General features: G+C 49.6%; 1 protein-coding gene, 1 long non-coding RNA gene and 1 other non-coding gene across 5 annotated transcripts; 2 read left to right on the top strand and 1 right to left on the bottom strand.

Moving 5' to 3' along the window:
* The first annotated feature begins 3,726 nt into the window (after positions 1-3,726).
* On the top strand, positions 3,727-5,514 carry POLD4 (DNA polymerase delta 4, accessory subunit). The gene is given in 4 exon segments (NM_001076481.2): positions 3,727-4,013; positions 4,244-4,333; positions 4,547-4,658; positions 5,020-5,514. Coding segments are annotated over 4 exon segments (324 nt in total). The 5' UTR covers positions 3,727-3,916; the 3' UTR covers positions 5,045-5,514.
* A 4,603-nt stretch (positions 5,515-10,117) lies between these two features.
* On the bottom strand, positions 10,118-24,571 carry LOC112444905 (uncharacterized). 3 transcript variants are annotated; one of them, XR_003033300.2, is made up of 4 exons: positions 24,227-24,571; positions 17,907-18,078; positions 13,081-13,185; positions 10,118-11,727 (listed from the first exon to the last, which is right to left on the bottom strand). It is a non-coding gene; the product is annotated as an uncharacterized lncRNA (long non-coding RNA). The 3 variants fall into 3 exon arrangements; XR_003033299.2 differs by having other exon boundaries at positions 13,081-13,190; positions 24,227-24,570; XR_009493374.1 differs by lacking the exon at positions 13,081-13,185 and having other exon boundaries at positions 24,227-24,567.
* Positions 14,686-14,758, top strand: TRNAG-UCC (transfer RNA glycine (anticodon UCC)). The gene has a single exon. It is a non-coding gene; the product is annotated as a tRNA-Gly (tRNA).
* Positions 24,572-24,579: the final 8 nt, after the last annotated feature.

Genomic DNA, 24,579 nt, shown 5'->3' with positions numbered 1-24,579 from the left:
CAGCCTGTTTCCCCAGTTTCCCAGCAGTGGACAAAGCCCTCATCAGTGGGGTGGGGGTGGGGTTGGGGGCAGTGAGGGAGTCACTGTGAGCTTTAGAACCAGAGCTGCAGCCCTCTCCCCAGCCTTCAGTGTCTCTCAGCCTTCCTAGTTCAGAGGCCACCTCTAGGCTCCTCCCCACCTGGCCCTCATCTCCACAAGGCCAGGCCGATGGGGTGGACGTGAAGGAGGACCCTCCTCCCAGCTGGACAAAGTCTGACACCTGGTGGCCAAGGTGAGGAATGGCCAGAAGGGCCCCTTTTCAAAGTTCCCTAGGACTTCTTTAGAGCTGGGAAGGCCAAGGTGAAATAGGTGATGGGAGGGAGGTTTGCATGGGGTGGTGGGGACAGGGCAGAAGAGACATCCAGCGGCAGAAACCCAGACCCAGGGGAACTTCTGCCTTCCCCCAGGCTCCTGAAGCCCATGAGGCCAGAGAAGCTGGAGCAGGAGGAAGGAGGATGTCTGAGGGGATCAGTAGGGACCAGGAGGAGCTGCCTGAAAGAATTCTGGCCCCACAGGGTGGGAAACGGGGCTCAGGGGTGTGAGTCTATTGCCCAGAATCTCCAGCTTAGGGTGGGTGGCAAGGCCTGAGAACCTGAGGAATGGGGGTGTTGGGGAGGGAAGGAGAGCGGCTGTACCCCACCGTCTGCTGGGCCCCAGGCAGCTGCTCCCCTTTCTCTACCTGCCCCCTCTTCTGAGCTCTGACAGGCCCTTCCCGCAGGCCCCACTGTGGGGGGGGGGTAGGGAAGGGGCTCTTAGGGTGCATGCGCAGTGCTGAGGCCCCCCCATCCTGCCGCATTGTCTGAGCTAAGCCAGGCCTAATCCCCCTTCCCCTCGGAGCAGTCAATGGCAGGCCTCAGCCCTCAGGAAGGTGCTGGGATCCTATTCCAGGTCTTTTCTCTCATTTTCTCTTGGGTTCCCCCAAGATTTTGGACTTGGCCTTGAGGCAAGGGCCTTGAGCGTTCCGAGGTCATTCCTGCTAGTCTCATCACCAGCCAGCCTCTGGGGATCAGGGCTGACAAGGAACCTACACCTGGGTCTCAGGAAATTCCCTGAAAGAGAGAGAGTTCAGCCCCCAAGCTAGACCTCTGGCTTGGCCTTCCAGCCTGAAGCCTGAACCACGACAGGCCCCAGGACAGCGGTTTTGGGGCTAGGCCAGGAGGTTGCCTGAGTAGGGATAGAGGTTCCAGGAAGGAAGAGCAAAAGAGGCAGACAGGGTTGGGGAGCAAAGAAGGAAAACACCTGAGGATGGGCAGGCGGACGTCTGGCCTAGTTGCCAGCACAGCTTAGGAATCCAGATGCCAAGTTGGGCAAGGATGCCAACTGGACAGGGATGGCCCCAAAACCCCTGACTGCCAACTCCTTCAGGCCCTGGGGCTTGAGCCCACTGCTATGTGACTAGGAGAGGGGGCCATGCTGCCTGTGGAGAGTTTGCTCAACTCCAGGCCAGAAAGCCCATCTTAGGGTGCCTGCACTTGAACTGATAACCTGGACTAGGAGAAGCCAAAGGCCAAGGGAGACATCTTCCAGGCTGAGTAGGGCAGGCTAGCAGGGCCTGGACCAGGCAGGGCTGGGGGCAGCTGGCAGGGATTGCCCAGAGACGGCCCATGGAGCCAGCCAGGGTGCCAGAGGGGAGAGGGACTAGCTCAGGCAGCAGTAGGAGCCACTGTGGCCGCCCAGCCGCATACCCCATTTCACGCTCCCTGGGCGGTGGCAGGGCCCCACGGCTATCAGCTTTCAGGGGTGGGAGGGACCAGGAATGAGGAGGGGTCTGCCCCACCCATGGCTCCCTACTCCCTCAGGGCTTTGTGGGCTCAGAAGCTGGGTGCCACACACCTCCGGACACGCCCTCTGGGGAGGGGTGGTCAGACCCACAGAGCCTGAGCACCATTCCTCCCTGGAGTACTCCCTGCCTGACTGGACCCCACACCAAAGCCCTTCCCACGCCTGGTGGAGAGGGCCTCCCTGTCTTCCTCCCCATCACAGCAAGGCCCCTGTCTCCCTCCGTGTGGGCCCCACTTAGTCCAGGAGGCAGATGGGGGGATTAGACCTGGCCCAGCCCAAACAATAAAGCAGGGAAGGGCCCTCCAGCTCCGTGCAGTGCACCCAGGAGCTCCCACTCCTCCACTCCGCTCTCCTCCAGGAAGGGATGGGGAGAGCCAGGCGGGAGGAGGCCCCTGCAGACACAGCCTGTTCCTGCTCCTCCGCCTCCTCTTTGGTGGTCTGTTCTGCAGAGCATTCTCCTCCCTTGTGCCACACTCCTCCTGAGACAGGGCACCCAGACCCGACCCCACCCCACAGGGCACCCACCCTCCCTTGTGCCCCGGGAGGAAGAACCGGACGGGATCTGTAGAGGGCGATTAGCACTGGGCCAGGCCCTGCACTGATTCCCAGACTCCCACTGGCCAGCACTTTTGCCTGCTGCCAGGAAGTTGGTAAGGAGGAGGCGGGTACAGGGGTGAGTCAGCGATGACAGGAGCCCAAGGGACAAAGGTCATGGGTGGAGAATTGAGAGACACTGTTTACAGCAGCCCACCTCCTCCAGGAGGACTCCAGTGCTAAGCCAGCCTCACAGTACAACGCATTTCTGGCCCTGTCGTCCTCTTCTCGTTTGTTAGGAATTTGATCCTTGCACTGCCATTTGTGTGTCTGCTTGCCTATTGGCCTGTGAGCTCCTGGGGGACACTGAGGGACAATGGTTTCACCAGGGCCCCACCGTGCCTGTGACTTCCTACTTCCTACTTCCTGTTATTTTATTTTGGCTGCACTGGGATGCTTGTGGGATCTTAATTCCCAGAACAGGGATCGAATCTGTTCACCCTGCAGTGTAAGTGCCGAGTCCTAATCACTGGACTGCCAAGGAAGTCCTCAGTACTTCCTACTTTCAAGAACCATTTCTGCCTATTTTAGTTGAGAGAATATGTGGGAAAGTGCTCAGGACAGAACTTGGCACACTGTGTAAGTGTTAGGTTTATTGTCGGTATTTTCTGCTCATACTCTCACATTGGGACAAATTTTACTGACGAAGGACTAGGGGTCCAACACACTCTGGCCTCCTGCACCGTGTGGAATCTTCCTGAACAGAGGGCAGGCAGGGCCAGGCTGTGGGACCCTGGGACAGTTGAAGAGGCAAGCACTCGCCTGGACTAAGAGTGGGCAGTATTTCTGGGCTCAGACTGTGAGAAAGGAGCTTTCAGAACCCCTGGGCTTCTCCAGCCAGCCAGGTCTCCTGGGGCAGTTGGGGGCGGGGTGGGAGCAGGGAAGGGGTCTGGATTAGCCCAAACTCTCTCCGGACCTCCAGACCTGCCCCCACAACGCTCTTGGGGCCAAGGGGCGGGAGTGGAAGTCTCCGGCTGGGCTCTGGGGAGTTATAGACCGGCCACGGGGATTAGTGAGGCTGAAAAGAACATTTGCCTAGGAAGGGAAAACGGGAAGTGAGAGAAAACGCTCTGTAAGTCCCCCGAGACCCACTGCAGACCAGTGTGGGGTGGCCGGAGGAGGTGGTGCCGTCTGGGGCATCTTGACAGGTCCCCCACTTAGCCTCCCCCCCTCCCCCAGAGCACAGCTGCATCAACTGCCCCGCCCCTGCCTGCACCGCCTGCCATTGGCTGGGACCAGGCCCCGCCCCGCAGAGGCGGCCTCTCATTGGCTTAGGTCTGCTGTTTGCATGCTTGCGGGGGTGGGGGAGACGCGTCATTCCCTGGAACCCTCCGACTTCCTTGCTGTTTGTCTGGGTCGTCCGTCTGCCCATCGCTGGCCCCAGGCTCGCTCTCTGGCCCCAGCCCTCTCTCGCTCTCTCTCAGCAGCTGTCTCTCGTGCCCGCTGGCCTGCCTCTCCTTCCCGGCAGTGGCCTCCTCCTCTGCCTGCCTGGGTGGCCGCCATGGGCCGGAAACGGCTCATCACTGACTCCTACCCTGTAGTGAAGAGGAGGGAGGGCTCCGCTGGGCACAGCAAGGGGGAGCTGGCACCAGATCTAGGTCTCTGAGATGTGGGAGGGCGGGAGGAGTGGACGTGAGGGACATGAAAGGACGTAGGCAGTGGAAGGGGAAGTGGAGTATGTCCTCTACTTCCGACACCCAGCCTACTTCCGACACCAGTGGACAGCAGAGGCAGAAGGGTGGTGAGAGCTGGGGAACAGTGGGTCAGCTGTGAGCCAAGGGGCAGGGCACAGGCCTGGGCAGGCCTGAGGAACAGCATATCATTGCAGGGGAAGAGCCCCTACCCCTGAGCGTGGATGAAGAGGAGCTGGAGCTGCTGAGGCAGTTTGACCTGGCCTGGCAGTACGGGCCCTGCACAGGTGAGAGCCCCTCAGGCCCGAGAGCACATCCAGGGGCCAGTCCTGCCACCCACATGTCTCCCAAGCAACCCCAGCCCCTGCCTGACCCTCTGGGCACCGTCTCCTGAGACGGTGGGGTGTGCAGGTCCTAACACACCCCTCCAAACATACTCTCTAGCCTGGACTTTCCCCTGCCCCCCTCGAGGCCTCACTGTCTTCTTTCCACTCCTACAGGGATCACACGGTTGCAGCGCTGGCATCGGGCAGAGCAGATGGGCTTGAAGCCTCCCCCAGAAGTGCATCAGGTGCTGCAGAGCCACCCCGGGGATCCCCGCTTCCAGTGCAGGTCAGAGACAAGCCGGGGAGAGCTCTGGGGGGTGGGGCGGGGACTTCAGGTACCACCGGCCTGCTGGCCCCGGATGGGGGCTGTCCTGACCTGCGGGAGAAGTAGGGTAGACTTGGGGATCAGCCCTGGGCAGGCAAGAAGGTTCTACAAGGTGCTGGGCTCAGGAGGCAGAAGCTTGCCTTGCGTAATTCTTATCTCTGAGCTAACGGTGGAGGAAGAGTACACCTGGGGCCCAAGGGACTATTTCGTGCTCAAAGGTTGGCCAAGGGCTTTAGGCCGTGGCCAAGAGCTGGGGCTGGTGAGAGCAAGTGGAGAGACTTCACTGACTCGGGTTTCCCTCCATCCCGACCCTCCTGCACAGCCTCTGGCATTTCTACCCGCTCTGACGCGCCGCCAAAGACCTCCTGCCTGCTACTTGAGAACCGGACACAAGTGAGAGCCAGTTGCTGCCCCACGGTTCAGCTCTGCTGTGGAGAACATTTGGCAGGAAAGAGGCTCACAGGGAAGGAAAGAGGCTGAATCTGGAGGTCTAACCAGCCGGGTTCCAGGGCCCCCTCTGAGAATCGACACAGCGGAAGCCAGGTGCCCCCTACAGGCAGAGTGGTCTCTGAGGAAGAGGGCTTGGCCATGACACTTCTGAAGCCTGCCACACCCCTGACCTGGAGCCTGTGGTCCCTGGCATGATGTGGCAAATCAGGCGCAGCTTTGGGCAGAACCAGACTCCGGCAGAAGGCAGATGACCTCAGAGGCCAAGGTGCACCCGCTCCTCAGGCTGGGAACTCAAGGGCAGAATGGCTGAGCTCACAGGGCAAGGGGTTCATTAGTGCTTATCAATAAAGAACTCTGAGCCTGGAAACCTGACCAGTCTCTTTTTGTGGCCCTGCCTGGGCTGTTGATAGGCGGCTGAGAACCAGAACCGTGCCCTCCTACAAGCTGTTTGTGTCTCTTCCACTCCTAACCCTAGACCGGAGAGGAAGGAGAGACACCTTCAAAAAAAAACAACGGTCAGTCCCCACAAGCGCTGGGCAACCTCTGGCGCCCCCTGGTGGTGCACAGGAAAACGACTCTAGCCACCTTCACCGACCAGCCAGGAAAAAACCACTGAACCCATCACTTAGCCTGCCCAGTGCCCAACTCACAAAAATGGGTCCTTTGTCAGAGCAGGACCCATGAGCCCACTTATAAGGTCCAGACAGACATCACATTCCCAGAAAGCACCTCCACTTGCCACTGGGGGCCACCTGGCTCCAAAGCAGGGTTGTGGGAGAGTTTCAACTCACAGGACCTGCTCAGAGATGGCCATAATCTGAGAAGCTTCAGTAGGGAACTGACAGGTCCTGGAGATGGAGGAGAACTGGCTGTATCGACAAACAACGCTTAGGGGACCCTGGGACATGGAGAATGGAATCAGTACTTATGATACCTCAGCTCTCTGTCCTGCGGCAGCTGGAGACAGAACTATTAATTCCCTGGAAGCAGGCCCAGAGGGCAGCAAAGTAGTCTTTTTATTGAGCGCTGACCATGCCTCAAGTACTTTGAATGTATTATCTCTAAGTTTCCAAAAACATCTTCACAGTAGGTTTTACGTAGAAGGACACTGAAGCCTAGACTGTTGTACAGAGTTGCCCAGAAGCACCAGCGGGTACGTGGTGGTGCAGTCGAGGGGCCATGTGCACTAGGCTCTTCCCGTCTCCCCCTGCCCCGCCTGGCTGGGGAGCACCTGCTGCGTGCCGGACTCAGAGGCCCTCTGGGGATATCAGTGGGAGGAGGACAAAAACAAGCACATAAGTATTATGTCAGGCAGTGGTCAGTGCTGGGCAAATGAAGGCGAGAGGACAAAGAGTGCCACGCACCTAGAGAGGCTGTGAGGGGAGACTCTGGCAGAAGAGACAGGAAGCACCCTCCCCAGGCAGGCGTGCTCCCAGAGGACGCGAGGGGAGGGTGAGGGGAAATGGGGACAGAGGGGTAACCAGGTTGGTCCCAGGGCTCCTTGCAGACCAGGGTGAGGAATCTGGATTTTATTCTGAGTAAGAGAAGAAGTTGTCAATGGGTTTTAAGCCAACAAATGACAAACTGATGGCTGTTGGTAGAAAACACAGTGGGGGGCTGGGGGCAGAAGAGGCAACACAAGCACTCAGGAGGCTGGGAGTTGGGCCTCGTGAGAGGTGATGGTGATGCGTCACCATGAGGTGATGGGTAGGACATGGAGGTAGGAAGTGGCCAGATTCCTTCTGTATTTTGAAGGAAGAACTGACAGGACTTGCTGATGGGTTGGCTGTGGGGTTTAAGCAAGAGAGGAGCCAAGGATAACTCCAAAGGGTTTGGCTTGAACAACTGGAAGAACAGAGTTCCCATTACTAAGATGGGAAAGATTGCGGGAAGGGGAGGGTGGGGCAGGGAATTAAGAGTTCAGATTTGAGGTCTGTGACACATCCAAGCTGGGGAGTCGGCAGTGGTGGATACGTAAGTCTGGAATTCCAGGAAGACCTCTCGATTTGAGATAGAAATTTGGGCATCCTTTAGGTGGCAATGAAAGCCATGTGTGGGCATGAGATTACCTGAGTGAGTACAGATAGAGGCAAGGGCCTGAGCAAGGAGACTAAGGAGGGGCAAGACTGGAGGAAGTCAGGAGAGAGGAGGGCCTGGGAGGCCTGGGCAGAGGGTGTTTCAAGGTCTCAGATGCCTCTGACAGGCTGGTAAAATAACCTGAGACGTGCACGCTGGACTTGGCCACATGGAGGTCACTGGAGACAAGCAGCTCCCCTGGACTGGTGGGTATAGGACTGGGCCTAGAGTGGGAGCAGAGGGAGGGGCGGTGGAAGTGGAGACAAGGAGCAGGCCAGGCCTTTCAGGGACCTTTTATCGTGACGGGAGCAGAGAAGTGAGTGGCACCTAGAGAGGATGTGGGGTCAAGGAACGGTGCTTATTATTGGTTGTCCTGTTCCATCTTTTGTGTTAGGGTGACGGCACAGCATAAAGGCCCGGTGCAGGGACAGACCCAGTGGGGTGGGGCACTGCAGGCCGGGGGACAGAGGAGGCAGTGTGATGAGTGGGGTCTCTGTGGAGTGAGGAGGGCCAGGACCAGTGCACAGGGAAGAGTGTGGCCTTAGATCAGAGCATCCAGTGACGGGAAGGGAGGCAGAGGGGGTGGGCCAGCTGCAGGGAAGAGGACATGGCTGGGGCAGGGGACATTCAAGAATCAGATGTTTGCTGACAGCCTGGTACGCTGGGAGGGAGCAGATGTTTACCGAGCACTGACCCGTGCCATCTGCTGCGCTTCACGTCACCTAGCTGACTGCTCAGAACAATCTCGTTAGGTATCAGCCACTTCCACAGATGAGGAAACCGAGGCTGAGAGGAAAAGTGCCCTGCTTCATCAGTGAGCACCAGGGCCCAACTCCCACCCAGGCCTGCCTTCCCTCTCTGGGACCCCGCACCTGCATTCGCACCCACACCTGCGCTCCAGGTGTTCAGGATGGCATCGAAAAGACCTACCCATGTGGAAAGTGAAAAACAACGTACTATGAGTGCCACCCGGGGGCAGGTAGGAAGGTATAGACAGGGTTCTCAGGAAGGACTGAGCACGGCGTGTCACGGGGACCCTCATTGCAGGGCCCTGTGCCCAGGCCTGCCACATCTCGCTGCATGACCCCTGCTCAACCTTATCACACGTGGCCCCTCAACTCATCAGGCCACTGCTTCTCAGACCTTTCCACTGCAGAATGAGCGCACACTCGCCCCTGGGACCACTCTGAATATTCTTAGCAGTTGTGTGTTTTATCTTTGGCAAATTTTGTATTCTATTCCACGGTATGTCTGAAGTAGTTGCTGTAACATAAAAACGGCTGAACCTGGGGCATCTCTGGTGGTCCAGCGGTTAAGACTCCCAGCTTCCACTGCAGGGGACGGTTCAATCCTGGTTGGGGAATGAAAATCCCCCATCATGCATCGCACAGCCAAAAACAAAACAAAAACGGCTGAACTTACTTATCAAGTAAAATGAACCCCAGGAAGACACATTCATGTGTGGCCTGTGGCTGGTTTCAAATACCACGACACACCCACTACCACAAGCCGAGGCTGAGCAGCACGGCAAACGCACCGAGCGAGTGTGTATTGGGAGGAAATGGGAGGTCAGTGGCCCTTGACGGGTGAGTAAGAGTCAGCAGACAGAAGAAAGCATTCTAGACTGAGGGAGTGGGCTAAGCAAAGGCCGTGAGGAGGGGTGGGTGTGTGCACCCAGGGGAAACGCGTGGGGACTGCAGCACGTGCTCTGTGAAAATCAGCATGGCCCAAAACTAGCGTTTCGGTGCTTGCTACGGACCCAGCACTGTCCTAAGCGACCTTTGTCCTCACAGCAATCCTAGAAATGATTATAAACATTTTATAAGGCAGTCTAAAGAGGACACTCAGGCACAGAAAGGTTAAGTGCTTGCCCAGGATCACACGGCACATATGAGGGACAGGATTTGATCCCAGAGTCCCGCTGCACAGCCTGCATTCATATCACGTGGGATGACACTGGTGAGGGATGACACAGGGGCTTGACCCCGGGGCCTTTGCAGTGTGGACTCCTCGATGGTGATGGCAGTGCCTAAGGGTTCTGAGCAGAAAGGGACGGGATAAAAGTAATCATTCTGGAGAATCTGTCTGCCCAGGTATGACAGACTAGATGGAGAACAAACTGCAGGCAGGAGGGCCAAGCGGGAAGCTCTAAAGTATTCAAAACATGGGTGCTGAGACCCAGATGAGCAGACAATGCAGAGGATAAAGTAAGAGAAGTCACAAAGGAAGCTGGCAAGACTTGCCTTTGGGAAGGCAAGGATGGGGAGGAGTGGTCAAACATGACTCAGCTTTTGAGCGTGGATGGATGAGAGAATGCTGGTGCCGTGGGCAGAAAAGAAGTGGAAACTGGGAGGGGAGGACAGGCTTGATTTCATGCATGTTTAGTTTGAGATGACAACAGGACGCCCGAATGGAAACATCTATTAGGCAATGGGAAGCCAGAGGTCAAGTGCTGAAGCAAGGACAGAGAGTGTGTGGAATCCAGGGGACTGAGGGGACTCACATGCCTAGAACCGACATTCGAGCCCATGAGCACAGATGAGTTCTCAGAGAGAGGAAAGGGAGACAGGGGGAGGTGGCACGGATAGGACCAAAGATCACACTTGGGAAAAGTCTCTCTAGAAGGCAGAAGACGACTAGCAAAGAGGGGGGGAGAGTGTCAGAGTGGCAGGAGAGGCCACGCTGTGTCCAGGAGGTTCCCGAGAACTTCACACATGGTGGCACCTGTGTGATGATGCGGAGATATCAAGGAAGATCTCGTTAGGAGGAGATGGAAAGGAACAGTATGGCTCACCCTAATTTGGTCCCCACATTTCCTGCTTCCCTCTGTCCCAGTTTTGCAGTTCTCACTGGCAGCTCAGCTGTCATAGTAACCACCATGCCACACCCACCAATGAGGGGCACACTGATTCATTCTTTATTGACTCAGGTGTGGCAACATTTATCCACCTTCAAACTCAGACAAACTCACTGGTAGCGTGAGGGCTTAGGGAGCTAATTTTCCAAGACACTTGAGTAAACAGGGGAAGGAAGACGTTTCTGAATTAGTCTAGGAGCAGATGGAAGCCAAAGAGTGCCAGCTTGAGCGGGGCTGACACCACCTCGAGGACTTAGGGGATCTGGAACACGACTGCTAGTTTCCTCAGCAGGTAGGCTGGCCTCCAGTTCATCCACCTGAGTCCTGTTAGAAAACAGCTTCGTGCTGGTCTCGTGCTGGTCGTGGCAGCTCAGAACCCTAGTCCCTAAGCTCCAGGAGCTCACTGCAGTGGAGACAGAGAAAAGATGCGCCCAAGAACCGTAAACACTGCCACGAGACGGGTGTACACTGAACTCTGGGAACTCAGGCTTCCCGAAAACGGCCCTTTAGCTCAGCATTCAAGGATGAGCAGGGGCTTCCACATGGTGGACAAGTCCTGGGTAATTCTGGAGCCCTACTTCGGTCCTTTCTCTTCTGAAGGGACAGGCATTTCCTAGAGACCTCCTATGAGGAGGAAGCCTCTCACGTCACCAGGAGGTTCCCTTGGCTCCTCCTCCTGTGAGCCCCACCCTGACTGCATGCTCTTCTCTCCAGGCACTTTCCCTGAGGAGAGTTAAGGGTTCCACCTCCTCCTGTGAAAGTATTAGTCATTCAGTTGTGTCCTCCTCTTCATGACCCCATGGACTATAGCCCGCCAAGCTCCTCTGTCCATGGGATTCTCCAGGCAAGAATACTGGAGTGGGTTGCCATTTCCTTCTTCAGGGGATCTTCTTGACCCAGGGATAGAACCCAGGTCTCCTGCATTGCAGGTGGATTCTTTACCATCTGAGCCACCAGGGAAGCTCATATTTTATAATGTAGCAATGTGTCACATTGCTACAACAGGACATTTCAGCATCTCCACTGCTGGAGAGTATTTTATCCTTGTCACCAGAGTAATCAGCACAGGCACTGCTGCATAGTAACCAGTCAATCTTAAGGGAGATCAACCCTGAATATTCACTGGAAGGACTGATCCTGAAGCTGAAGCTCCAGTATTTTGGTCAGAGGATGAGATGGCTGGATGGCATCACTGATGCAATGAACGTGAACTTGGGCAAACTCGGAGATGGTGAGGGACAGGGAGGACTGGTGTGCTGCAGTCCACAGGGCTGCAAAGAGTCAGACACGAGTGGGCGACTGAACAACATCAACAACAAAGCACTCAGAGCTGAAAGAACCCTCCCGCTTCACTCACACCTACTGTTTGATCCACTGGTCCTATCCAGCTTGTGAGAATCATTTAGGTCCCAGTTCTGAAGGCTAGTCCTGAACTCCAGTGCAATTTGGTCTCCTTCTAAGTCACTTCTTGGGGTTGTGTGACCTTGACGGCAGGAGTCCTCTTTTCCTAGAGCCTTCTTATGAACGAAGGCATCAAGGCTGTCGACTTCTAAAGCAGGATCCTGTTCCCCTCTCTGGGCCAGCCCACTGAGCATTCATCTGAGGTCCTCTGGGCTTCTCTTGTAGCTCAGTTGGTAAAGAATCTGCCTGCAACACAGGAGACCTGGCTTGGATTCCTGGGTCAGGAAGATCCCCTGAAGAAGGAAATGGCAACCCACTCTAGTATTCTTGGCCTGGAGAGTCCCATGGACAGAGGAGCCTGGCAGGCTACAGTCCATGGGGTCACAAGAGTCAGATACGACTTACTGACTAAACCACCACCACTGCCTCTCTATGGAGTGCAGACAACATCCAGCCAACGTCTCAAATGCTCTCAAGAGCACAGCTGCCCAGGGTCCTTTTCACCCCCACAGTGCTGGTGTGTAAACTGGGACAACCCCAAAGACACCAATTTGGCCTTGTTTATCACAATTACCGGTACACAGGTCCCTTTCAGTTCGTATGTAGAAATGTATCTTACAGATACTCTTGTATGTATAAAATAACATTATAGCACTGTTTGTAATAGCAAAGACTATGCTGCTGCTGCTGCTAGGTTGCTTCAGTCGTGTCTGACTTGGTGCAACACCATAGAGAGCAGCCCACCAGGCTCCCCCGTCCCTGGGACTCTCCAGACAAGAATACTGGAGTGGGCTGCCATTTCCTTCTCCAATGCATGAAAGTGAAAAGTGAAAGTGAAGTCGCTCAGTCGTATCCGACTCATAGCAAACCCATGAACTGTAGCCTACCAGGCTTCTCCGTCCATGGGATTTTCCAGGCAAGAGTACTGGAGTGGGGTGCCATTGCCTTCTCCATTTTATTGCAAAGACTATAAACAGCCTAAACACCTATCAATAAGGCAACCAGAAAGTAAGTAGTAGTACACGATGGATATCGTACTGTGAAAAAGTTTGAGGAAACTCTTTATGTATTGGTACAGAATAGGATAGTCTCTGAAATAAAGTTAAGTGGGAAAAAAGGATTTACAGAACAATGTGCACACTATGCTACAGTTTGGGTTAAAATGTGTGTGTATTCACTTCTTTCATGCATATAATATCTCTGAAAGGATACCCACGAACTTGATACCATCAGCTGTTTTTGAGAGGAAGGTAACTTGGTGGCTTGGAAATAGGAATGAGGGGAAATTTTTCATTAAATGAGACTTTTGAACCTTGAATTTATAACTATATTACCTATTTGATCAATCAATAAGAAAATGTTGATGTATTTATTTAACAAGTACTTCAGGGACCTAAGATCCCACATGCTGTTGGGCATGGACAAAAAAAAAAATAATAATAGAAACAATTCCACTAGGATACAAGGGTTTTGTATTACATACTGCGATGGTTTTGTGCATATTCTGCACTCATGATGCCACACTTTTTTAACTATTCCAAATTCCAAATTCCATCCCAAATTCCACTGGGAGAATATAGGGAGAAACGGGGCTTCTACCTGTCCATATGGTGGGGTCTTGGCAGTGGGAAGGTCCAGGACTCACTCCTTCTAGCTGGCGCATCTCCTTGTTCACTAGACCTCTGCCAGGCACTTGGCACTGCCCTACACTGGGACAAGAGGCAACTTGTCATGGGAACAGGTTTCACAAGAGTGCAAACATGATGAGTCCAATAGAAGTCCAACCAGTTCATTCATTTATGCATTTAACAAATGCAGATGGGGCATCTGCTAGTGTGAGTAGTATGTGGAGTATGTGGCTTGGGTCCCAAGCCTAAAAGACTTTTCAGTCTACTCTTAAATACATCAAAAGATGTGCCACTTCATTCCACACAAGACTGGCAAAAAGGCTTCCCTACTGGCTCAGTGGTAAATTGGCCTGCCTGGCCAATACAGGAGACAGGGTTCGATCCCTGGTTTGGGAGGATCCGACAGGCCTTGGAGCTGCTAAGGCTGTGCATCACAATACTGAGCTCACGTGCCATAACTGCTGAAGCCCACACACCCCAGAGCCCGTGCTCCGTGACCTGAGAGGCCAGCACAATGAGAAGCCCGAGCACTGCAACGAAGAGGCGCCCCCACCTGACACAATTAGAGAAAAGCCTGCACAGCGATGAAGACATGGCCCGGCCAAAAATAAATAAATAAATAAGAAAATAAAACAAGACTGATAAAAGCTGAAACATTTGGCCAGTGTACTCTGTTGACAAGGCTTGGGGGAAACACACAGGAGCAGAAAACATCACAGCCTCCGTGGAGGGGAATCTGGTAGCACTGACAAGACGACACGGCACTTACCTTTGACCCAGCAACCCCACTTCTAGGAATTTACCCTGAAGAATCTCTTCGACAAACATGAAACAACATATGCAAAAGCATATTTGCTGGCATTATTCGTGAAAGCAGAATATTGGAAACCCCCTAAATTCTGGTTCACGGATTAAACAAACCCTCCCGATGGAATACTGTGTAGCCATTTTGAAAAATGAAGAAGATTTCCATTAGCTGATATGGAGTGATCACCAGGACAAATTGTTCAATACATAGTACACTGCCTTTGGGTAAGAAAGACGGGAGACGAGAGAGGTAACTGAACAAAGAAACACTGGGACAGTAAACTAAAAACTAACAAAATGGTTACTGTTTGGGGCAGGCAAGAAGAGAGTGGATGAGATAGGATGGGAATGAGATTTCTCTAAATATACTTTCTTATATAATTTCAGCTCTTGAACCACATAAACATTTTGCATATTTAAAAATGTATCAAGAGAGATTTTCAAAAATCCTAAAGTTGAATATAAATGGTAGCAAATGAATCCAACTATATGTTAAATTAATAATATAACCTCACAGAAAAAGAATATAAGAATTGTAAAATTTGAACACAATTCATGGACTTCGTAAGAACAAAAGAACCACACACAAAAGAAATCTGGAGCTTTACTTAGTAGGTTTGTTGTTGATAAATGGTATTGGTATATAAATTCTAAAACTGTTTCTGTTTTTGTATTAAAAACAGAAAAAAAATGAATAACTATATAGATGTTGGGAACCAGAGACTTCACTGTGAAAAAAGGGAGATAAAATATGGAATTGAGGGATACTTCCCTGATGGTACAGTGGTTAGGACTCTGCACTTCCACTGCAGGGGCCATGGGTTTGATCCCTGGTCAGGGAACTAAGATCCCACAAGCCATGTAGAGGGGAAAATTTTTTTAATAGGGGAAGGTGGGGAAGAGTCCTGAAGTGTTGGAGTTGAATTGGAGGTATCAGTATGTTGATTTTTTTTAAATTAACTTTATTGAAGTATCATATATCTACAATAAAACTACATAGATTTATTTTTTTAATTTTGGCTGCATCACCAAGATAACAGTTATGCACCAGTGTAACTACCAATCCAACCCAATTAAGATCTAGGACATTTTCATCAGCCCAGAAAATTCCCCCACTCTCCTTTGCACCTCGTCTCTCTCTTCTCCCATCTTAGACAATTTGATTCCTATAATCTAAGATTTGTTTTGCTGTTTCTGGAACTCATATAAATGCCACCATTCAGCATATCTGGCTACATCAATTCAATAGAGTATCTGTGAGATCCACTCACATTACTGTGTATCAGCACTTCACTCATCTTTGCTGCTAAGTCATATTCCACTGTATGAATATATTAAAATGTAGTTATCCATTCATCAGTTGATGAACATTTGGGTTATTTCTAGTTTTGGACTCTAATGAATCAAGCTGTTATAAACATTTAGGTACAAGTCTTTGTATAGGCACATATTTTCATTTCTCTCAGGTAGATGTCAGTCAGTCAAATTGCTGGGAGGTGTAACATAATATATACAGTCAGTTCTACAAGAAGCTGCCCATCTGTTTTCCAAAGTGGTTCTACTTCTTATATTATTTTTTAATTAATTAAATTTTTGTTGCTGCACTTTCTCTGTTCTTTGTATATTTTCTATTTCATTAATTTCTGCTCTTCACTATTCTTTCCTTTGGGTTTAGCTTGTTCACTTTTTTACTTTTATTCTTTTTTTGAGATAGTATTCATATAACTGCCACTTTAAAAGTGTATAACTTGGGCTTCCTGGTGGCTCAGTGGTAAAGAATCCGCCTACCAATGTGGGAGACACACGTTTAATCCCTGGTCCAGCAAGATCCCTCATGCCGCAGAGCAACTAAGCCTGTGTACCGCAACTACTGAGCCCGTGCTCTACAGCCTGCCCACCACAGCCACTGAAGCCCGTGCGTCTAGAACTAGCGCTCTGCAACGAGAGAAGCCACTGCAATGAGAACCCACGCACTGCAACTAAAGAGGAGCCCCCACTCACCGCAACTAGAGAAGCCTCACAGCAATGAAGACCCAGCACAGCCAAAAATAAATAATTACCGAAAAAAATGTGTACAATTCAATGGTTTTTAGTATATTCACTATGTGTGCAATAATCGCCATCATCTAATTCCAGAACATTTTCATCACTCTATTAGCAGTCAGTCCTAGTTCTCCCCTGCCAACCACTAGTCTGCTCTCTCTGTGGACCTGCCTATTCTGAGTATTTCATGTAAGTGGACTCATACAATATGCAGCCTTTTGTGTCTGACTTCTTTCACTTAGCATAAGGTACTCAAGATTCATACATGTTCTAATATGTAACTACTTTATTTTTATGGCTGAATAGTATTCCATTGGGCCAATATATCATATTTTGTTTATCCATTCAATAGTTGATGGACATTTGAATTGTTCCCACTTTTCCGATAAATGACTATGTGGCTATGAACACCTATGTACAAGTTTTTATATGAATATATGTAGGTATATTTTTAGAAGTAGAACTGCTGGATCATGTGGTAATTCTGTTAAACTTTTTGAGAAACCACCAAACTTTTTCTGGCTTCTTAAGGTAGAAACGTAGAATACTGACTTTAAAATTTTCTTTCTTTTTTTCAGATATAAGCATTTAAAGTTAAATATTTTCCTCTAAGAACTTCTTTAACTGCACTATACAAATTTTGATATGCTGTGCTTTCATTATGGTTCAGCTTTAAATATTTTCTAATTTCATTTGTTTTCTCAACTCATTAGTTATAAAGAAATACAGTCTTTAATTTCTAAACATCTATGGATTTTCTAGCTATATTACGTACTTATTTCTAACTTAATTCCACTGTGATTAGAGAGCATATTCTACGAGATTTTAATCTTCTGAAATTTATTGAGATTTATTTTTATGGCCAAGGATATAATCTAGCTTAGTGAATATTCCATATGTACTTGAAAAAAAAAGTGCATTCTGCATTTATGGGGTGGAGTTTCTTTAATGTCAACTATATCAGGTTGGTTGGTTGTACTGTTTAGATTTTCTAAATCCCATTGCTCTCTTGCCTATCAGTTATCAGTAGAGGGGTTTTCAAATCTCTGACTGTAATTATCCTTTTGTCTGTTTTTCCCTTTAGTTCTGTCAATTATTATTTCATTTTCTGTAGCTCTGCTATTAGGTGTATACATTTAGGATTCAGGTTGCGCTAGTGGTAAAGAATCTGCCTGCCAATGCGGGAGACATGAGACGCAGGTTTGATCCCTAGGTCTGGAAGATCCCCTGGTGCAGGGCAAGGTAACCCACTCCAGTATTCTTCCCTGGAGAATCTCCATGGACAGAGGAGCCTGGCAGGCTAGAATTCATGAGATCGCAGATAGTCGGACAGGACTGAAGCGACCACGCATGCACACACATTTAGGATTATATCCTCCTGTTCAACTGACCCTTTTTTGATTATGAAATGCTTTTTTCTCTGCTAATTCTCCTTGTCTCGACATTTACTTTATCTGATACTAATGTAGCCATATCAGCTTTTTATGTACATAGTGTATCTTTTTTTTTCATCTTTTATGGTCTGTATCTGTATATTAAAATTATATCTTAGATATATATAGTTAACCCTTGAACAACACATATTTGAACTGCAGGGCCCACTTATACATAGATTTCTTTTCAATAAATACGCACTACAGTACTAAACTGTCAGCAGTTGGTTGAATCGTGAATGCAGAACAGCAGATAGGGAGGGCCAACTGTAAAGTTACACTCAACTTTTCCACCGCTGGGTGGTTGGTGCCCCTTACCTCTGCACTGTTCAAGGGTCAACTATAGTTGGGTCTTCATTTTTCAATCTGACCAGCTCTGTTTTTTCCACTGGAGCATTTATATTTAGTGGAATTATTAATACAGTTGGGTTTAAGTCTGTGTTAGTTTGCAAGGGCTGTCATAACAAAGTGCCATGGACTGGGGGCCTCAAACAATAGAAATTTATTTACTCACAGCTCTGAAGCAAGAAGTCTGAGATCATGGTGTTGGCAGGGTTGGTTCCTTCCGAGGTGGGTGGGAAAGGATCTGTTCCAGGCCCCAGTCTTTGGCTTGTAGACAACCATCGTGCCCCTGTGTCTCCACCTTGTCTTCTCTCTGTACATGTCTGTGTCCAGATTTCCTCTTCCTATAAGGAAACCCGTCACATTGGATTAGGGTCTACCCTAATGACCTCATTTTAACGTAATAACTCTATAAAGACTCCACCTCCAAAAAATTTAAAAAAATTTAAGAGACAAAAAAAAGAAGACACTACCAAGAAATTATAATATGCATTGCTAATTTATCACAGTGTAATTGAACACATTTCACAAAAGAAGCTTTAATTTCATTTATTCTCCCATCCTTTGTACTATTATCATATATTTTATTCTTACATATATCATAAACTGCATCTTACACTTATATTGCTTTTGCTGTAAGCAATTATTTGTCTTTTATGGCAATTAAGACAAGAAAAAAAATTATTTTATAATTACCCAGAATTATCAATTCTGCGGCTCTTCATTCCTTCCTATAGATCCAAGTTTCCAAATTTTTCCCTTCAACCTGAATAATTTCATAGTATTTCTCATAGTGCAGGTCTGCAGACAATAAATTTTCTTATCTCATTTTTCTGAAAATGTTTTTATTTCTCTTTCATTTTAAAGGGTATTTTCATTGGATATAGAACTCTAGACTGAAACTCTCCCTTTGTCAGCAATTTAAAAGTGTGATTCCTTGTCTCCTATCTGTCTTCTTCCTCTCATAGTACCTCTGTATGTAACGTGTCTTGGTTCAGTATCAACATTAATGAGAGACTGCTGCTGCTACTGCTAAGTCGCTTCAGTCGTGTCCAACTCTGTGCGACCCCATAGACGGCAGCCCACCAGGCTCCCCCATCCCTGGGATTCTCCAGGCAAGAACACTGGAGTGGGTTGCCATTTCCTTCTCCAGTGCATGAAAGTGAACAGTGAAAGTGAAGTCGCTCAGTCGTGTCCGACCCTCAGTGATCCCATGGACTGCAGCCTTCCAGGCTCCTCCGTCCATGGGATTTTCCAGGCAAGAGTACTGGAGTGGGGTGCCATTGCCTTCTCCGATTAATGAGATAAAGCAACATTAAATGACCAAAACAATGCAGCAGAGAGAACATGTCCCTCATGTGGTATTCTTGCAAAAAGGTTTAACTTAAATTTAATTGTGAAGAAACATTCAGAGAAAATTTAAATCAAGAGCTTTTTACCAGAAAACTAGCTTAGATCCTTCAAAAATATCAACATCATGAAAAACAAGAAGGCAGGAGAACTAGATTTTCGGAATATTTGGAGAAATGCTATTATGGCCTAATTAGCCTATATAATAATACTGCATTGTGAAATTTCTTGGTCGCTATGGTAAACAGTTCCACAGATCCTCATAAAGTTGAACATAGACTTAGCATATGACCCAGGAATTCCACTTCTAGATATATATCTAAACGAACTGAAAGCAGGGACTCAAAGAGATGCTTGTACACCTGTGTTCATAGCAGCATTATTCACAACAGCCAAAAAGTGGAACAAGCCAGCTGTCCCTCAACAGATGAGTAACTAAACAGAATGTGATCTATACAGACAATAGAATATTGCTTAGGAATGAAATTCTGATAATGCTTCATGGGTGAACCTTGAAGACATTATGCTAAGTGAAATAAGCCAGACACAAAAGGACAAATATTGCATGGTTCCACTTACTAAGAACAGACAAATTCATAGAGACATAAAGTAGGATAGAAGTTGCCAGGGGAGAATGGAATATTTACTGGGTATAGTTTCCTTTCAGGATGATGGAAAAGTTCAGGAAGTGGATAATGATGATGGTTGACAGCACTGTGAAGAAACTTAATGCCACAATTATATACTTAAAATGGTTAAAATAGTAAATTTCATGTTATGTATATTTTACCACAATTTTTAAAAAGGATATTGCAGTTATTTGAGAAAATATCCTACTTTTAGGAGATATGGGCCAAAATATTTAGGAGTGAAGTCTCTTAATACCTGAAACTTATTTTTAGTGAATCTAGGGGGAAAAAAAGTAATGTGGCAGAAGATTAACAACTGGTGAATTTAGATATGTGTTCACTGTACTACTGCTTTCAACTAAATCTGAAAATGTTGAAAATAAAAAGGTGTTCTATATATATATATATATATATATATATATATATGTATGTATATATATAAACTCTTATTTATTTGGCTGCAATGGGTCTTGGTTGTGGCATGTGGGATCTAGTTCCCTGACTAGGGATCAAACCCAAGCCCTCTGCATTGGGAGCTCAGTCTTAGCCACTGGACCACCAGGGAAGTCCCTTAATAAATATTTTAAAATGAATAAATGAACGTGACAGAGGACCTTTCTAGACAGAAAGAACAGCAGGAACAAAGGTTAAGGGGAGGAAAAGTTGTTTTCAAGAAACAGTGAGTAATCTAGTTTGATTTGAGTCAAAGGTGCATACTAGGACGTTCTGGGAGATAATTCAGAAAGGTAAGTAGGCTGTGTGCCAAACTGGGAAAAGCCTTGAACAACAGAACAGAGAGTGTGTACTGTACTTGGCAAGCAACAGCAGCACCATGGAAGGCAATAAACATGGGAGTAACACGTGAAGTGATGTAATTCTCCTGAAAGATTAATCTAGTCAGGACACTCTGGACAGACCAAAGGGCATCACAGTTAGGAGTCTATTACAGTAGTCTAGGAGTGGGAGCAGGAGCTTGGAGAGGAAGTGGGAATAAAAGGCAACTGTTTTGTGGAAGACCCACAGAATTTGATAACTGATTAAATGTGAAAAGTAAGGGTTATCACCCTGAGATTTACACCTGGGTGTAAATAGAAGAGGTGGGAAAGTCGACAGGAGAGAAAAGTTTGAAGCTCAAGGCTTGAAGAGAAGAATTATAAGAAAAAGGAATAGTTTTAGCTTTATCCCTGTCTTCCTGTCAAATGAATCCTTCACAGACCCCCAGGCTGTCAAACAATCCAACTTGAAACAGAGTTCTCCATTAGACCAGACTCACCTGGCCCCACAACCCATCCCTGAGACCAGCAGACCCTTAGAGCTGACTGGTACCCTGAGTTCTTCTCCGGACTACAACCTTCAGGATCGCTTCAACCTGATTCCTTTGCACTTGGCTTTCAGGTAGTTCTGTCCGCTTGCTCTAACTTCCTTTCTTTTCGGAGTCCTTTTTCCTTTGTAAGAGGAGAGGAATCAAGTATCTGCCTGAGAGCACCAGTCCTCCAACATGCAGGCCAAGCTCAGCCCTCCTAAGCAGCTCAGGCATGAGTGGCCCGGGGTGGAGGGAGCAGAGGGAAGAGAGGACATAGCAGGGCTGAGGTGAGGGGGAGGCTGCAGCAGGTGGGTGGGGCAGCAGGGACCACCTGAAGCATAGCTGGCTGCAGCGAGAGCCTGTAGGCCTTGCTCCAGCCAGCCACACCTGCCGTACAGGACACCTAGCAGTACTGGGGTTTTGGGGGATCTCTGCCGACCAGATCAGTCATCCCACTGACCCTCAAATAATTCTATTTGTTGCCCCCAAACCACTTACTCTATCCCCATGGCACTCAGCCTCCCAGTTTCCCCAACTTCCCATTTCTGTTTAGGAAATAAAAGCTTGGGGTCGGCAGGAGAGCGGACATTCTCAAGAGGCAGAGTTCAGTCTAGCGCAGGAACATTTGGGACACGGAGACAATCAAGACTGTGCCCAGAATTGGACAAGGCATTGAGCTGAGCCACCAGTGAGAGTGGAAGCCATGGAGAAAGTCAGAGGTCTCGGAGCCAGTTCTCCAAACCAAGAGATGAGCTGCACAGCAGAGTGTGGCCTGCGGAGACAGGTGGCGTGAACACATGCCCAGCTTCACGCTGTTTCAGGCTGTGTGAAGATCAATAATGTAGGGTGCATATAATCAGCTCTTTTTCCCCATGCCAGCCTCCAGGGCAGCCTTCTTTACCCAAACTGTTGCCCAACCTCCACAATTATGTCTGGCCTGAGTTAGGCCAGCATGTGGGGCCTTGCTTTAGCCAGGGTTTACTCTGTATGCCCCTCCCTGCCACTCTTGCCTCCCCAACTTTACCTCCAAGGCTCACTGGGGGGTGCCAGTGGGGTAGGGGGTGACATCACTGCCCAGACCAGGGAATCCCACTGGGCAGATGTTACCAACTTGCCTCCCCACCCCTTGGGAAGACAGCTTTCGTATTCTTGGTCTTCAAGCCCAGATACAGAATTCCCTAAAATGTCCTAACCCTCCAAGGCCACTGCCTGGGAACCAGCAAGCCTGGCAGAGAAAGGAGAGGAATTGCCAGCACTGGTACGACCTGCTGCCATGGAAACAAGTCAGCAATGTGCAAGGATGTGAGAGTGAGAGGCTCTGGTCAAATATGCTCAATGACAGAAAAGCTGGGCTGGAAAACTGGGGAAAATGGACTGGGAATTCTGGCTGAAATGGGAGGAAGGAGAGCTCTGGTTTAACTGCAGGTTAGCCTCGGACTGTGGCCTCATCAGGAGGCAGATGGCACGCCTTCAGTGACAGCCAAGGCTGTAGAAAGACCCCTGGTCTCAGTGCTACCACTGGCTCTTTGACCTAAACCTAAAAACTCAATATCCCTCAGATGGGAAAGTGAAAGTCCTAAGACTTTTCAGCTGTTGTAAATTGCAATAGATCACCATGACCCTGCAGTAGGCTGACGTCGGTAGGCCCCGAGCCGCACCAGGTCTGGAGTAATTAAGGCTTCCTGGAGCACTTCACTACACGGGAATCCTGACACACCCAGCAGGCACTTCCCTGTAGCCAGTGCAGCAGAGCAAACTGGAGAAGCAGGAAGGAGGGGACGTGCAGGATCCCAGGGCGGGCGCACATGTTACCAGGAAGATGGTGTAACAGCTCACTTCGGGTCACATCTCCAGGAAAAGGAGCATTTGTGACCCCCAGACGTCCTGCACCACCTCACATCTAGTGAGAAAGCGGAGTGTCAGCTTCGGTCCCTCCCTTCCTTGGTTGCACCCACTTCACCTCTCCCCAGCTTCCTTGTTCAGATGACCACATCCTCTGTGAGCAACAGAAGATCCCAGGGGACATCTAAACAAGACTTAGGAGGGTCTGCCCTGTCCTCAAGCCATTCTCCCTTCAATCTTCTCTGTTCTGCCTTCCTCAAGTAAAAGCTCCATCCCAGATCCTAAAGAAGTTCTCCACACCCCAGGTCACTGGACAGCTGCTCTGAGCCGTCCGCTTCAGCATCAGCTCCTGGCACAAAAGTTCAGCCCTAGGCGGGCCTGTGGAAGGGCAGGGCCTAGAAGCCAGCCTGAAGATGGTGCTGCTGAGCCAGCCTCATTCCTTGGCAGCAGCTGTTGGTCTCAACAATCTGTTGGTGTGGTACATAGTTTCCCACTCCCAGGTGGGTCAGAGCTGGGAGAGAAATATCTCTGGGGAAGAGCAGGCCATTGAAAAAGAAGAGCCACGAATGACACAAAAGCCACAAGAGCCAAAGGAGTGTCCATCACTGGTCCTCAAGATTGCTTCCCAATCCTGTGCTGTACTGAGGCTGAAGGGAAGAGATACACCGGCCCTGAGATACATCCAGCCTTGGGTAAGAAGGCCTCGGTTTTCCCATCTGGATCAGCCTATAAAACCATCCAGCCTGGGAGGAAGTGACTCCAAAAATTAAGTTTTCACAATGGCTAAGGAATATTTTTGAAAATATAAGAACTGATGGCTGGGATGGGGTACAGCAATTATTACAGGTAGGCTAAAAACTCACTCCCATTTAACCATCAAAAATCTGAGATGGTTCTATCATTACCCCTAGTTCTGCAAATCAGGAAACTGAGCCTCAAGAGATGTAGCCACTTTGCCAAAAGTCACATACCCAAGTGTCTCTGGCTCTTCTTGGCCAGACCATACAGGTCCCTTTTTTTTTTTTCCTTTTTGCATTTGGTCTGCAGTGAGGGACAATGACCCCATACCTGCTAGACGAGACTTTAGGGATCATCTGCTTCAATCTCCTTACTTTAGAGAGAGGAAACGGGCCCAGAGAGATAAAGGGGCATGTTCCTTGGGTCTCACAGAGCCAGGAACTGCTCTGCAACGGAATGGCAATGTGCACAAGAGTATGAGTCGAAGCTCCATTTTACAGAGGGGGACGTGAAGCCCTGAGCGCAGGTCCCCGATCCATCACAGTCAGAGCGGGATCCAACTCCCGGTGAGTTAGTTATCCTGCCGGATGCTACCGGCACCTTCACCTGGGGCGCCAATCATCAACTCACCTGCCCGCGCCCCGGGAATACCTGTCGGCGGCGCGCAGGCTCTTGGCAGGGGGTGACAAAACGCTGAGTGGGACCAGCAGGGCCGCGCAGACCAGTGCTCGAGTTGGTCTCGCCAACCCGGGCCCCTTCGCTTCAGAACGCCGAGGCCCCAGGACGCCCAGACGCTGAGGAGAACTGGAAAGCGCTGGCCCCAGCCCGGAGGCAGGGCCACCTGGTCTCCTTTCCTCGGGCTCTTACTTTGCCCCCTCAACAGTCTATAGACCCAGTCCTGGCGTCGGGGCACCACAGAGAGACCGACAACTGACTCTCCTCAGAGTCTAGCCGCCGGGACTCTGGAGAGTGAGGTTCCCATG

The sequence above is a fragment of the Bos taurus genome, chromosome 29, assembly GCF_002263795.3.
Source record: "Bos taurus isolate L1 Dominette 01449 registration number 42190680 breed Hereford chromosome 29, ARS-UCD2.0, whole genome shotgun sequence".
NCBI classification, from domain to species: domain Eukaryota; kingdom Metazoa; phylum Chordata; class Mammalia; order Artiodactyla; family Bovidae; genus Bos; species Bos taurus.
Note: the sequence above shows the minus strand (reverse complement) of the source record. Positions and strands in the feature narration are given on the sequence as shown.